The 13,068-nt window shown below is 48.8% G+C and overlaps 2 protein-coding genes across 3 annotated transcripts; one reads left to right on the top strand and one right to left on the bottom strand.

The window, feature by feature from the left end:
- Nucleotides 1-33: 33 nt before the first annotated feature.
- LOC117591015 (peptidoglycan-recognition protein SA) lies at nt 34-1,101 on the bottom strand. The gene is made up of 3 exons (XM_034284101.1): nt 674-1,101; nt 502-620; nt 34-433 (listed from the first exon to the last, which is right to left on the bottom strand). The coding sequence occupies exons 1-3, from the start codon at nt 979-981 to the stop codon at nt 249-251; spliced, it is 612 nt and encodes a 203-aa protein (XP_034139992.1). The 5' UTR covers nt 982-1,101; the 3' UTR covers nt 34-248.
- A 777-nt stretch (nt 1,102-1,878) lies between these two features.
- Nucleotides 1,879-13,045, top strand: LOC117590980 (alpha-protein kinase 1). 2 transcript variants are annotated; one of them, XM_034284053.1, is made up of 6 exons: nt 1,879-1,969; nt 2,038-4,020; nt 4,535-4,630; nt 11,255-11,426; nt 11,499-12,054; nt 12,162-13,045. In XM_034284053.1, the coding sequence occupies exons 2-6, from the start codon at nt 2,663-2,665 to the stop codon at nt 12,428-12,430; spliced, it is 2,451 nt and encodes an 816-aa protein (XP_034139944.1). In that variant the 5' UTR covers nt 1,879-1,969; nt 2,038-2,662; the 3' UTR covers nt 12,431-13,045. The 2 variants fall into 2 exon arrangements, with proteins under 2 accessions (XP_034139944.1, XP_034139945.1); XM_034284054.1 differs by having other exon boundaries at nt 1,880-1,969; nt 12,165-13,044.
- Nucleotides 13,046-13,068: the final 23 nt, after the last annotated feature.

The following is a 13,068-nucleotide window of genomic DNA, read 5'->3' as shown; positions in this document are numbered from 1 at the left end:
AAGCTAGACTTGAAATCGATATCAGTGCTTATCTTTCTAGTTTAACTCTAGTTTAATTGTTTAATTGAGTTACAGAAGAGTGCGTTAATTTACAGTTAATTAGTTTGTGTGTTTCATTTAAAAGAAAAAGTTAAAACGAAGTAGACGCCAAGCAATGTTTGGCTAATAAGCCGAGTTGGCATCCCGACACGGACCTACTGCAATCGATAAGTCCGCCAAAACTTCGCGAAATTGTAAAATTGTAATTTTTATGGATTGGAGAGCCAATGTGGCCACTCTTGAATCTCATTGTAGAGCGTCAGGCCGGGACTTTGTGTGCTGATCACCTGCGATCCTGCAATCAATCCGTAATCCTCACTCAGCTCCCCCTGCCTTACGCCGCACGCCAACAGCTGTTTGGCCGCCTGCAGCGCAGCTGGCGTGGGAAGTTTTTCTATAAAAAAGGGAGGGGATCGAAGATCAATAACCAGCCGGTGAAAATACAAGAGAAATGCAACTCACCCCCGTAGTTGCCGATGAAGGCAATGCCCGTGCCTTTGGCGTTGTAGCCGTAAGTGTGGGCGCCGCGCAGACCCCAGCCGGTGCCCTCGTAGACGATCCCATCGCTGCCAATGAGGAAACTGGGGATATGGAGCGTTGCAGTGTGTCAGCTGATGTCTCTGTTTATGCTTACTTGTAGCTGATGTCGTCAAAGTCGAGCTCCGTCTGGTGATAGGCCTGCATGCTCTGCAGAATCGGAGCACACTGAAGCAATCCGCTGCACTCGCCGGTGACCGTGTGATGGATAACCACAAAGCGGATGGGACGCACCTGATAGTGCAGATTCTGCGAGGGCTTGCCGCCCCACTGCCGCTTCAACTTGATCTGCGGACAAATATCAGACCGATGGCGAGCTTCACCGGAGCCACCAGCCACCACCGCAACAATCAGCGCAGCAGCGGCCACGACAAACAGCGTGCAAAGACGAGCAGTGGCAAACATGACTAGCGACGGATGCGAACTGCCCGAACGGGTGCCTTATCAAGCGTATTTATCAAGCTGTTCGAACTCTGATCCAATGCGATCCATTTGGGGGACTCCCGTACCCATCTGACGCTCTCTTCTCACACTCATTTGTGGCGGGGCTCTTTATTGCCACTGTCATTGCAGGCGGCTGAGCAGCTCAACCAACTCAAAAACAGGTTGCTAACTTAACTGATTGTTTGCGGCATTTCCGAGACACACACACACAAAGTACACGCGAAAACGACAAATGTTTCCCAGAGTTTGTTGATGTTCAAGCAAGTACCATGTCCCCTATGCCCCTATACACACTCTTATATACATTTATTCGAACGATTTACAGGCGCTCTCTTGATGATGGAAAGGCTTCAATCGAAGCTGAAGCTGAAGCTGATAACAGGCCTGACGGCACTCACAGTGACTCACATTGGGCCTCTCTCTCGAGAACGTTCATTAAGCCACACAGAGAGAGAGAGAGAAGGTGGGCAAATCTATCAAGCGGAGCTGCTGCACAAGTAAATGATTAAATATTTTACTAGTGTCATGGATTGACGTCATGGGTCTGGATGATGATAAATCCCTTGAGACATAGAGTAACGTTCGGCACTGTGAATCCCATGGAAGCTCATTTAATTGCGTCTGCTGGAAGACTGGCTAGGCCCAAACTCTCACTCTCTATGCCTCACTTGAGGCAGCTTTCGAAGGAATCTCACTCTCAAATGGTTGATTTATTAGTTGCTGCATGGAACAAGAGCGATGTTTGCTGTCTTCCCATCTGTTAAGTGGGTAAAAATGTTCAGTTTAAGGCACATAACAGATTTGCTTATGTATTTCTTTGTGGAACTAGCGTCACATCGTGTGGCATTTACTTATTTTGCATTTCAGAAATTATTGAAAATTCTATTACGGCAATTACCCTCCACCCACCGGCGACATTCTCAGGCTCATCCTGACCCACACCCAGACGGTGAGTTTTTACTGGAAATGCATTAATTGGAAATGTTTGAAATGCCATTCCCTTTCCATGCACATCAGGGCCGGCTGAGCTCCAGCAGCACTTGTGCGTTGCCTGGAACCGATCCGATCCTGTAGCTGTTCCACAGGGTGCCTAAAGCGGCGATTAGACGCTTGAATGGCTGCACAGGGGCCCAACACGCTGTCAACACGCCGAATAAAATCGGCCAACGGACAACGCACATGTTCGATTATGGCGACCAAAGAGCGACCAAGCAGAACCAGCACCCAGTCAGCGCGAGCGAGTACGCGGCTAGTCCACATGGATACCCGGACTGGCTTTGTGCTTCACTGAGTGCGCAGGGGTAATGAGAGATATGCCAGCAGGCGCAGGCGCAGCACAAGGGAGCACCAACTTTGGATGTTAAACTCTGCTCCTGGCACCATTCAGCGTTCGTTCGCATTCCGTGGCTAGTCGCAGCGCGAGACGGAACTCGGCTCGGACAGAACACACAGACACACAGCGTCAGTCCAGGTCCAAGTCCAAGTCCAGGTCGAACTCCAAGCCTCCTCCTTTTACTGTTCATCCTTTTGTGTGTGCTATTTGTTGTTCTTGCTGTTAACGTTGATTTTTTTTCCTGTGCCTGTGCCTCCGCCGTGTCTGTGTGTGTTTTTTTGGGCTTCGCGTGAAGTGCACGAGCGCGTCATGATTGTCAATATGCCCGTCAATGGCACGGGCAGTGTGCGTGCTCCCGGTGTCCATCCAAGTCCAGCTACAAACAACAACAACAACAACAACAGCAGCAGCACCAACAATAATAACAACAACAACAGCAGCAGCAGCAGCAGCAGCTCCAGCGGCGGACACCTCGTTGGAGATGGAGTTGGAGACTGCGAATATAACTTCTTGAAGCGCAAATACGAGTCACAGGTGGAGGTTGAGGGACAGGAGCTGGCACTGGGCCAGGACTACGATCAACTGGAGACGAATCCCTGGAAGAAGCGACACCTCGAGTACGATGCCGGCGACCTGCACTTTCACCTTCAGCTGGAGTCACCAGCAGCCAGCAGCACGGCCAGTGGCGGCTCCGCGGCACCCTCTGCCGTTGCCGTTGCTGCTGCAGCTGGAGCTGGAGCTGTGACTGTATCTGCATCGGCACCAGAGTCATCGGCTGCGTTTATTAACGATTTGTTTGCCTACGACAGCAGCCTGCTGGTGCCGTCGGCCGCTTTTTGCGGCCCACCCAACACGCTGCCCACGACCACGCTGAGCGCACCCCTGGAGGATGGTCCCGGCGGCGGCTGGCAGACGGGCGAGCTGCTCGAGCTCGATCATCGCTACAACTCTGGTCTGCAGGCGGAGATTGGCCAGTTGAGTGCGACGCTGCCGCTTGCCAGCTCCCAGCAGCAGTCCCAGCAGCAGCAGCAGCAGCTCCAGCACCACCAGTCGCAGTCGCAATCGCAATCGTCGGCACAGAGCTTCATGGTGCCACTGAAACAGTCGGGATGTCGGATTTTGCCCACGGGCAGGCGCACTTCGTCAGGATCCACGGGCACGCCATCGACTACGACAGCTAACGATGGCTCGGAGGCGGACTTTGAGGACAAGAATCTGTCGTGGCTGCTCAACTTTAAGTTTGACGAATTCCCCCATCTGTCGCCCCATGGCCAGGGGCAGGGCCAGGGACAGGGCCAGGGACAGGGACAGTCCCAACCGGTGGGACAAGCCGAGGCCGTAACGCCCACAAATATTGTCAGCACATCGCCCTGCAGCTCTAACTCGCCGCAATCCGCATCCACATGCACCACAAGCTCAAATCATTCGCTCAACTCCAGCCTGCTGGATCAGCGGGACCAGCGATCTCCCAAGAGCTGCACCAACGTCCCCCCCATGGGTGCATCCACAGTTGGAGTAGCTGGCGCTGCAGCCGGCGGCAACATAAGCAGCTCCACCAAGACCGGCCGCAAGTTCGAGGAGCTCGTAATGGAAGTCACCTCGGAGCTGGATGGCAACGATATGATAGTGGCCGAGCATGTTGTGGTCGAGGATACAACCTCCAAGGCGTGAGTATAGTCCGAATTAGCAACCAAAGTGGCAGCATCATTAGTGACTCCAGGAAGCTGCCTACACGTCAGATGAATGGCTGCATGTGGAAAGAATTGTTTATGGATGGAATTGCCAAGTTTCCACCCTCCAATTGGGATCCAAATTGATCCATTTACCAGAGTATGTGCTTGGAAACGCTTTCCTTAGGGCCAAATCAGGACTTTAAAACGCCATCTAAGAATGAGCTATCCATGGGTATTACTTGGTTCATTTCGCCCACTCTCTGCCATGTGTGTCTTTCGACTTTTTACAAGCTCTTTGCCAAACATTTTCCTAATATGAAACTTGCTTTCTTCCATTTGCATTTTTCATTTGTGGCGCCGCCAATCGATGCCGAATGGGAACCCCAACGAATCAACGAACGAACGAATGAAACACCCAAATCCCACCCAATCATACCACCGAAACGTGAAACGTAAAACCCGAAACCCGAAACCCGAAACCCGAAACCAACCACCGCAAAACAAGCAGGCCAAAGAAACCACCGTTCACCTACACGGAACTCATCGAATACGCCCTCGAGGACAAGGGTGAACTGACTGTGTCGGGCATATACCAATGGATATCGTAAGTACTCGAATCCCCCAAGCACCCACCCTCCCACACCAACACACACACACACACACACCCCCACAGTAGACTTGATGGACGCCATTTTGTTGGGTCTTGTTCTGGTTCTGCTTTTGGCTTTGGGCTTCTTTTGGGTTGGCTTAAGTTGGGGAAGCGCCAGCCGGATGCAATTAAACAAATCTCAAGAATTTCTCCTGGGCATTCCCGCTGGCCATTTGATTGCTTACCCTCCCTTTTCCCCTCTTCCAGCTGTTTTGCTCCCTTCACAAACAGCGAGAGGCAAAATCCAACACCGAACCCTGCAAACTGCCAAAAGTTTTTGACTTGAACAATTTATGGGCAGAAAAACTGCATTTTGCTTGCTGATGGGACTGCTTAGTGTGTTATTGTGTGCAGGGGGTTTTGGTTGCAACAAGTTGCTGTTGCAACTAAAGTGAGCAGAGCGGAAACCTTTTACTTATGCGGATATATTAGGATACAAAGAGGCAAAGATGTGTTGCCATTGGGGCATACGATTCAAGTCGAAGCTCTTGGGAAATACTTTCCAAAAGATATGCCCACAGAGGTCGGAGGAACTGATCTACATATGGACATATAGGATGTCTCAAATACTTAGCTACTCGTAGAAGTTTATTGCTAAAGTTTCCAACAGTGGCTGTGGCAGATGTTGCAGCATTAAGTGCACAAAGGGTCAAGAGTGTCAAGTGTTTGACCCAGAGGATATCTCTTTTAAGTATTTATTAGCCGAAATTAACGAAAGAAATTTCGTAAATTCCCAATTCTCCCTTTTTACACAGAGAAATCTTTGAATTTGAACTCTTATAATAAACATAATTCAAGTGCATAATTTATCCATAAATTCGTTGCTCTCTGCTTTGGTCTTCACCTTGCAAGATTCTTCTACCGGAAGATTTAACTGGATAATCCATGGTAGAATTACTAACGTCAGCTGAGTGGAGGAGCACCAGTTTATTCACCACGCTCTCTCGGCTCTCAGAGAGGCAAGCGCTAGAGAGAGATAGCAAACGTTTATTAGTAATTTCACCATGATTTCACCATGAGCTGGGGTTCCTGGTGAGAGGGCACTGTGGTGAATCCGTCAGCTTGTTACCTATTTCACCATGGGATAATCAGTTGCACTTCTTCCAGCAACATGTTCGAGCATATTCTAGGCCTTTGCTTTCCAAAGTTATAGTCCTGATATTCCATCCCTGATAACCCATTACCTACTTTCGGTCCCACCCCCTCTTCGGTTCAAATCATAAAGGAAAGCAACAAAACAAAATGAGAGAAAAACTTTTAACACATTTTTCAAGGTTCATTAATTCGGGGCTCCCTCCTCGCCTCCTCGCCTCGCTTATGAAAGGTACAAAACTCATCCCTGCCGCCCGCTCCCCCCCCCTGCTGCCGCTCTGCACCTGTGCCGGTGCGGCTGGTGGGGGTGCCTGAATCAGTGTAAATATTTGAAGCCACAGCCCAAAATGTTGCGTGTAAATATCCTATATAAATGTACATACCCTCTCAAAGGTTTGGTGCGGAGGGGAAGAAAATAATTTATGACATTTGCCCATCACCTGCACCAACCCAACCACCCATCGACAACCGACACACCCATACCCCTTTTGGGGGGGGTCGCGGGTTCATTAAATGTAATGAGCCGACAGTCCAGGACGCTCCTTGCTCCTTGGCAAAAGTTTCGTCTCAGCTCTTGGCTGAGTTCCCGCTTTTGGGGAACTTTTCATTAACCATTCACAAATTTACTTTGTGGCTCCGAGCAGTGGGGGGGTGGTGCCACTGCCACTGCCATCACTGCGCCACCCCATTCATGGCCACGTCCTCGTGGCATTCAAGGCAAAAATAACTGACGCCTGCGCAGGGGCCAATGCCCAGTACATGCGAGTATACCCAATAGCAATTTATTTAACCTTTTGTCGCCCCCGCCCCCGCCCCCGCTCCCACCCGAGCTTAATCGTTTTGCCTGTCCCGGCAATTGCCCATGAAATTTCTTCGCTTGCACATTTGCTCACAATAATTATTAATTGCGGGGGTTGGGATTGGGATTGGTATTGGTATTGGTATTGGTATTGGGGTCTGGACTTCGGGTCCCTTCCGGCTTTTCTACACCTTTTACACGCATCAATGCATCCCGGGTATCAGGTGTTTGACATGCCCATGCCCATGCCCATGCATAGAGTTGAGTGCAATTACCTGCCAGTGGCAGTGCCAGTGCCTGTGCCAGTGGCAAGGGGTTAAGTGGGTTAAGAGAGGGAGTGCTGCAGAGTGCTGGGTAGTGGTGGCATACGGCCGCTTCCGCTCTTCCGGTCAATTGGAAATGTGCATATTGAGTGTTTATGGGATGCGGATCATGCATGATCGATCCCAGGACATGTGCCACATTATGTAGACAAAAGCCACCCTTCCTCCGCGGCTCTCGGCAACCGCAATTGCTCTTAGCTGGGGCACAATCCTAAAACGATCCAGCAGCTGTAGTGCAAACATTAACATAAATATCATTTGAATAAAAATGATTATGGCTGTGTCAGAATTGTATCAATTATCCTTTAAAATTGTATAAAAATAGATTAAATTACTTTTTACTTCTGCATTAATGCACTGAGTTGGCAGTTTTGGCACAAGATTTGCAGTTCAGCGCTCACAATTGCGCTGTTGATTTGAGTTTTGTATAAATAATAAACAAACAATCACGAATAAGTGCAAACAATAATAGAAAATGCCAGGAAAGTTAACGCAAACGATGCTTGACACTTTTCTTTAGTAATTATCTTCAAAAATGTATTTTTAGATGTCTCTCTCTCTCTCTCTCTCTTGTCACACAAATATCAGCTGTTACGGCTGCGCCAGGTGGCTGGCAGAGAGAGAGGGTAGACGCACTGCAATTGAATTTCCTATTTCTGACTAAAATAATGATAGGATCTGCTCTAGATTCGGCAATCCGATTAGTTTGTCTATTTTGTAGCTTAAGCATTTGTGTGGCACATTGCACATTGCACATTCTGTTTCTGATTGTGTTTGGAGGATCATTAAAGGAGGAGACAACCACACAGAAGGGGCGAGCGGGCGAGCTGGCGTTCTCTGTAGGCATCTCCTTTAGCTTCCCTCGATTTATTGCTCCACCTTAAGTCGTCAGATATAAGAAGAAAGAATACACTTTCTGTGCCAGCTAGAACGAGATCCTAGATGGAAGTCATTGGTCATGTGATTACAACTGCCTTGGGATTTTCTATATATTTTTTTTGGTTTTTTGTTGTGTGGGCGTGGCTGGGCCGCATGTACACCCACCCACAGTTCGTAGAAAAATAAAAGAATCGACAATTGCCATTAAAAACTTTTTCATTTTGCTTGAACCAAAAATGAGGCAACTTGGGCTTTGGGTTTGGGTTTGGTTTTTGGTTCTGTTTCTGACTCTGGCCATAAATCCACCAAAATGTATTTTAGTGGCTAGGCGAAGGGGCACCCAAGACGGTGGACGGTGGACGGACGCCAACGAGCCGCAACAATTTATGAACTGACTAACGTTGTGCCATAAATATGCAGAGATACACATACAAAACGTTGGCAAAACTCATTCAGATATACTACACGAAATATATGTATGGTTTGTGGAGCCAGAGGCAGAGCCAAAAGTAGTTGCCCAGTCTGATGATGGGTCCTTGCTGCCATGTCAGAATACAAAAAAAAAGAAAGAAAATGAAGCGCTCTCTCGCTTTGAATATTTACTACAAACACATATATATATATATATATACAGATATATGTATATTGTATGTATAGAGAGAATGGGTGAGGTGGATTGCGTGCCAGGCACGCCCAGACACGAGCGAACCAACCATTTAGTCCGAGCGACCAGCCTATCAGACCTCATCAGAGAGTGCCTGCAATGGGATGGTGGCTGGTGGGATTTGCTGCCTGCCTGCAGGAGACCGAGGGCGTGTGTTGCTGCCAGTCAATTACATTTCAGTGCCCGAGCAGGCCTGGACAGGAGGAACTAGAGCAGAAGCCCACTCCCATTACCCCCATTACCCCACCAGCAAAAGAAGCTCGTAATATTTGTTGTATTACAATCGAAACTGAAACTCAAAATATAAACTTGCATATATTCAGTACAAAAATGAAGATACAAGCATACATATGTACTAAATGTATTTGATAATAAAGAGTGTGTGGGTGTGTGGCATGCCGTGTATTCCGACAATTTCATGCCGAAAAAACCTTTAACCCAAACCCAAACCCAAACCCAAACCCAGGCCCAATCTCAGCCCCCACTGAGCGCGGAGTTAGTCAGTCAAATTCATTGACAACGATGACTCGAGCTGATAGCTGCGGGTATTTGATTTTTAGCAACTTAACAAAGCCACTCAAGTCCCACCCACGAATACATATTCACATACATACATACATACATACATACCATTATCTTTGACGATTTGCCCCGACGCGAGTACGTGCTTGAGGCCGGCTCCCACGTTGACAATTGGACAAGTGCGACGATGGCTTTGGGGATGGAATGTTATGGAATGGATAGATTGGTTGGTTGTGTGGATGGTTCTGGGTTTGTCTGGACGTACATATACACATGTACAATGTCGTTTCTTGTGTTGGCCTGGCCCATCGATTGCCATGAGTTCATGATTAAGCCCAAACAGACATGCAGATGCCATAAACTATTGCAACATCAATGCCTGCGCCAGAGTTTATATTTTATATTGCAAGTGCCTGCTCGCCTGGCCTTAATGGAGCTTTTTGTGGGCAATAACTTAAAGCTTAAAGAACTAAGGAAAAACTGTATTAGACTGTGTAGAGCCTGAAAGTTGGTAGCGAAATTCAGTTGAGATTCTCTGCAACCTCAAAAGGTTGCAAAGGTTATAAGAAGCCATTCAGGCAGGAGCAGTACCATTTGTGTACAAATAAATACATTTATTAGCAGACCAGCGCAGCAAAATCCAATCTAAGCCATGGAATGGTTGGGGGTTGGGTCTTGGGCTGCAGCTAATTTAATTTACCTGCCCCGTCTGCTGCGTCTCTAGCAGAGAGTGGAGTATGGCAATGCCTTTTCTCAGAGAGAGAGAAAGAGAGAGAGAGAGAGAGAGAGTGGAGCATGTCCATGCCTACACCGATCCCGTTATGTCCGTAAGCAATTGCAAGTGCCAAATCATTTGACTTTGCTGTTTGATGCGTCATGACGGGACTGCGTGCCAGATCGCTTGAGGCATGTACATACACACCATAAAATATATATGTAAAATATATGAATATATCCACGGCATTTAGCAATGATATCTGGGGGCACACATCCATTCCTGGGTAGGTCTGGGCTGGGGAGTCGGCGTAAAGCGAGTTATCAGAACATTACCGAGGGGTCATTAAGGACTCCCCCACCCCGACCAGCCCCCTCCGCAAGGAGTCATCCAAACAAGACGGAGCGTCAGTCCGCCATGAATTTCTCTATAATTCATTTCACTTCATTTATGAGTCCAAAACAGCACAAAAAAAAAGGAAAAACTCACCAGGAAAATACACGGAAGAAAAGCGAAAAAACCAAGAAATACACTCAACCCCCCCCTGCTGGTGTGGAGGCCTCCTCTTTTGGGGCTCGCGTGCTGAAATTTTTTTTGGATTGCTTTTCAACTCTACGTCGTGGGCGTAGAATGAACGGTGGAAGGGGGGGGGGGAGTGGCAGGGGGTTGCACTGGCAGTTAACCAATGACATAGCACACAGATCCCTCCATGGGGGGGGGTTGCTTCGTTTCCCTTTCCCCACAAGCGGCACGTGTCTTCCAGTCATCTCCCCCCTCCAACCCAAACCACGCCGAGCCATGTCTGTGCCGTAATTTGAAATACTTTCCATTTTTTGCCCCGAACCCCGGAACCCCAACCAACTCGAGCCACCACCCAATGGTCGGTACAGCCCATACCCTCCCCCAACCCCATGGGAGAGTGCGGAGTGGGGAGCCTGCCCGGCATGGCACGCGATGTCCTTTCCGGTCGTCGTTGTTTCCTCTTTTTACATCTGGGCAAAATGGCCTGGCCGTTGTGGGCCGGGGGCTTGGGATTGGACTGCTTGGTGGTGGTTCCACCTGCCATACATACGACTCCGACTGGGCCTGTTCGTGACTGGGAAAACGGGTGGGGAAAAGGAAAAGGGAAAAGAGAGAAGAAAAGAGAAAAGAAAGAAAAGAATAAAAACGACGCATAATTTGTGCCAGTGGCAGTGGCAGTGCCGCTGTCCCTGTCCATGTCCATGTCCCTGTCAGTGCCCATGTCCATGTCCATGTCCATGTCCGTGTCCGTGTGTGTGCGCGTCTGCCGCAGTGCCTGCACGATGACGTGTTCCATGGAAATTGGCTTTTCCGCCTTCCGCTATGGGTTGGCTGTGCGGAAGAGGCAAACACCTCCTGCTGCTTCGTCTGCCGCTGAAAAGCGTTGCTCAAATTGCAATTGGTCAGAGAATGACCAGAGCATGGGGGTTGCAAATGACTGGCCAATCCCCGGCAGTTGCTGCTTTTCCCATGAACAATGGAGTATTAGCGTTTAGGGCAATATTCATTTTTTCCTTAATTAACACCACAAAAAGCCAATTAATTTTCTTTGTTCTTTTGGCAGCGATCGCTTTCCGTATTACAAGTCAAACGATGATCGGTGGAAGAACTCGGTGCGACACAATCTATCCATCAATCCGCACTTTCGGAAAGGCGTTAAGGCGCCACAGGGCGCTGGCCACTTGTGGGCCATCTCCAGCGGAGATTCCGCCGAGAATGTCTTGGCCTGGGAGCACGTAAGTGGAGTGGAGTGAAGTCTTGTGGTTCAGCTCAGCTCTAATTGAGGTTTTGTTTATTGTTCTTTGTAGAAGAAGCAACGGCTCGATTTGTTCTTTAAAATGGAGTCCATCAATCGGGAGCGCATTCAACAGCATCAGCAGCAGCAACTCCAGCAGCAGCAGCAGCAACAGCAGCAGCAACAACAGCAGCAACAGCAGCAGCAACAGCAACAACAGCAACATAATTGCCACTCGCCGCAACTGGGACAGACACAGACACAGACACAGGGAATAAATCAATCGAGCAATGGCTGCCTGTACGATGAGGCAGCCGTGGCAGCTGCCACACTCACGCAGGAGATGCTGCAACATGCTGCAGCAACGACAAACGAGTCAACGTCAGGACAGTCGCAGTCGCAGTCACAGTCCCAGACGCAGTCGCAGTCGCAGTCTCAACATCATTCCAATCATCAGCATCACCATCATCATCATCATCACCAGAGACTGCTGCCCTTCAACGATCTGCTGAGCGATGACGAGCTGCGCAAGACGGCCGGCCAGATACTTAATGGCATTCATCGCGAGGTGGAGGTGCAATCGGTGAACTCCATCATCAGCACCTACCACGACGTGCTGCTCGACAATGGTGAGTGCAAGTCAATCGAATCGAACGCAGCCATAAACTAACATGGTTTATCTCTTCTCTGTTCTCTCTGCTCTCTCTGTTCTCTCTCTCTCTCGCTTTCCAACCAGAAGACTATCTCAATCCCATACACAAGGATGTTGTCGTTACGGAGAGCGGTCTGAGGCAGCAGCAGCATGGCAGCGTGGGCAGCGGCATACACATGAACAGCGGCAACAGCCTCACCCACTCGCAGTACTACATCACCGAAATCGATCCCATGGAGCTGGGCATACAGATGTCCCACCAAGTGGAACCCTCCGAGGAGGAGGTGCTTTTCAGCGATGAGTTCAATCTCAATTACTTTGGCTACAATCCCGGCAGTGATATTGTCGCTTGACCGCGCAGACAACACTCGGAATTGGCTTCGGTTCCAGTGCCTGTTTCCGTGTCAGCTTCAGCTGCGGCTCCAGCTCCAGCTCCAGCTCAGCCAAGCAATTGAGGTGGCCCAGTGCGCTATGCTCGCTCCATGCCAGAACAACAATCGTAACTGTAGCAGATCCTACTCATAAGCCAACTCTCAACGAAAATACTAGTCACACATTCACCAAAAAACACTCACAACTAACCACCTAAGGACCTGTAGGACTGTAGAGGAACCTTTACCCATCATCAGCGCCCCCCCCTTATGTATAGTCTAGTCTTGAGTACAAATCAAATGCTCAAATCCCATTTTTTGTCTATATTTTAGTTGAATACTAGGTACGTCCATAAATAGGCGCTAAGTAGCTTTCTAGCGTTAAGAATATGTTTATCCAACATATTGTATCCCTCATAGCTCTTTTCCGAATTTAGTTAAGTGTTTCTACAAGTAGTCGAATAAACCCTACCTACCCTACCTAACTAAACATAGGCCTATCGAGCACATACTGATAGAGAGATAGAGATACAACTAAACCTTATTAAACGAACTTGGAATAATGTACTTGGGGTACACTGTTTACCCCCTGCAACATGTCTATCCCCCCCCCCTCCCCC

Source organism: Drosophila guanche, unplaced genomic scaffold (assembly GCF_900245975.1).
Source record: "Drosophila guanche unplaced genomic scaffold, DGUA_6, whole genome shotgun sequence".
In the NCBI taxonomy this organism is placed as follows: Eukaryota; Metazoa; Arthropoda; class Insecta; order Diptera; family Drosophilidae; genus Drosophila; species Drosophila guanche.
The sequence above is the reverse complement of the archived record's forward strand: the minus strand, read 5'-3'. Positions and strand labels throughout refer to the sequence as shown.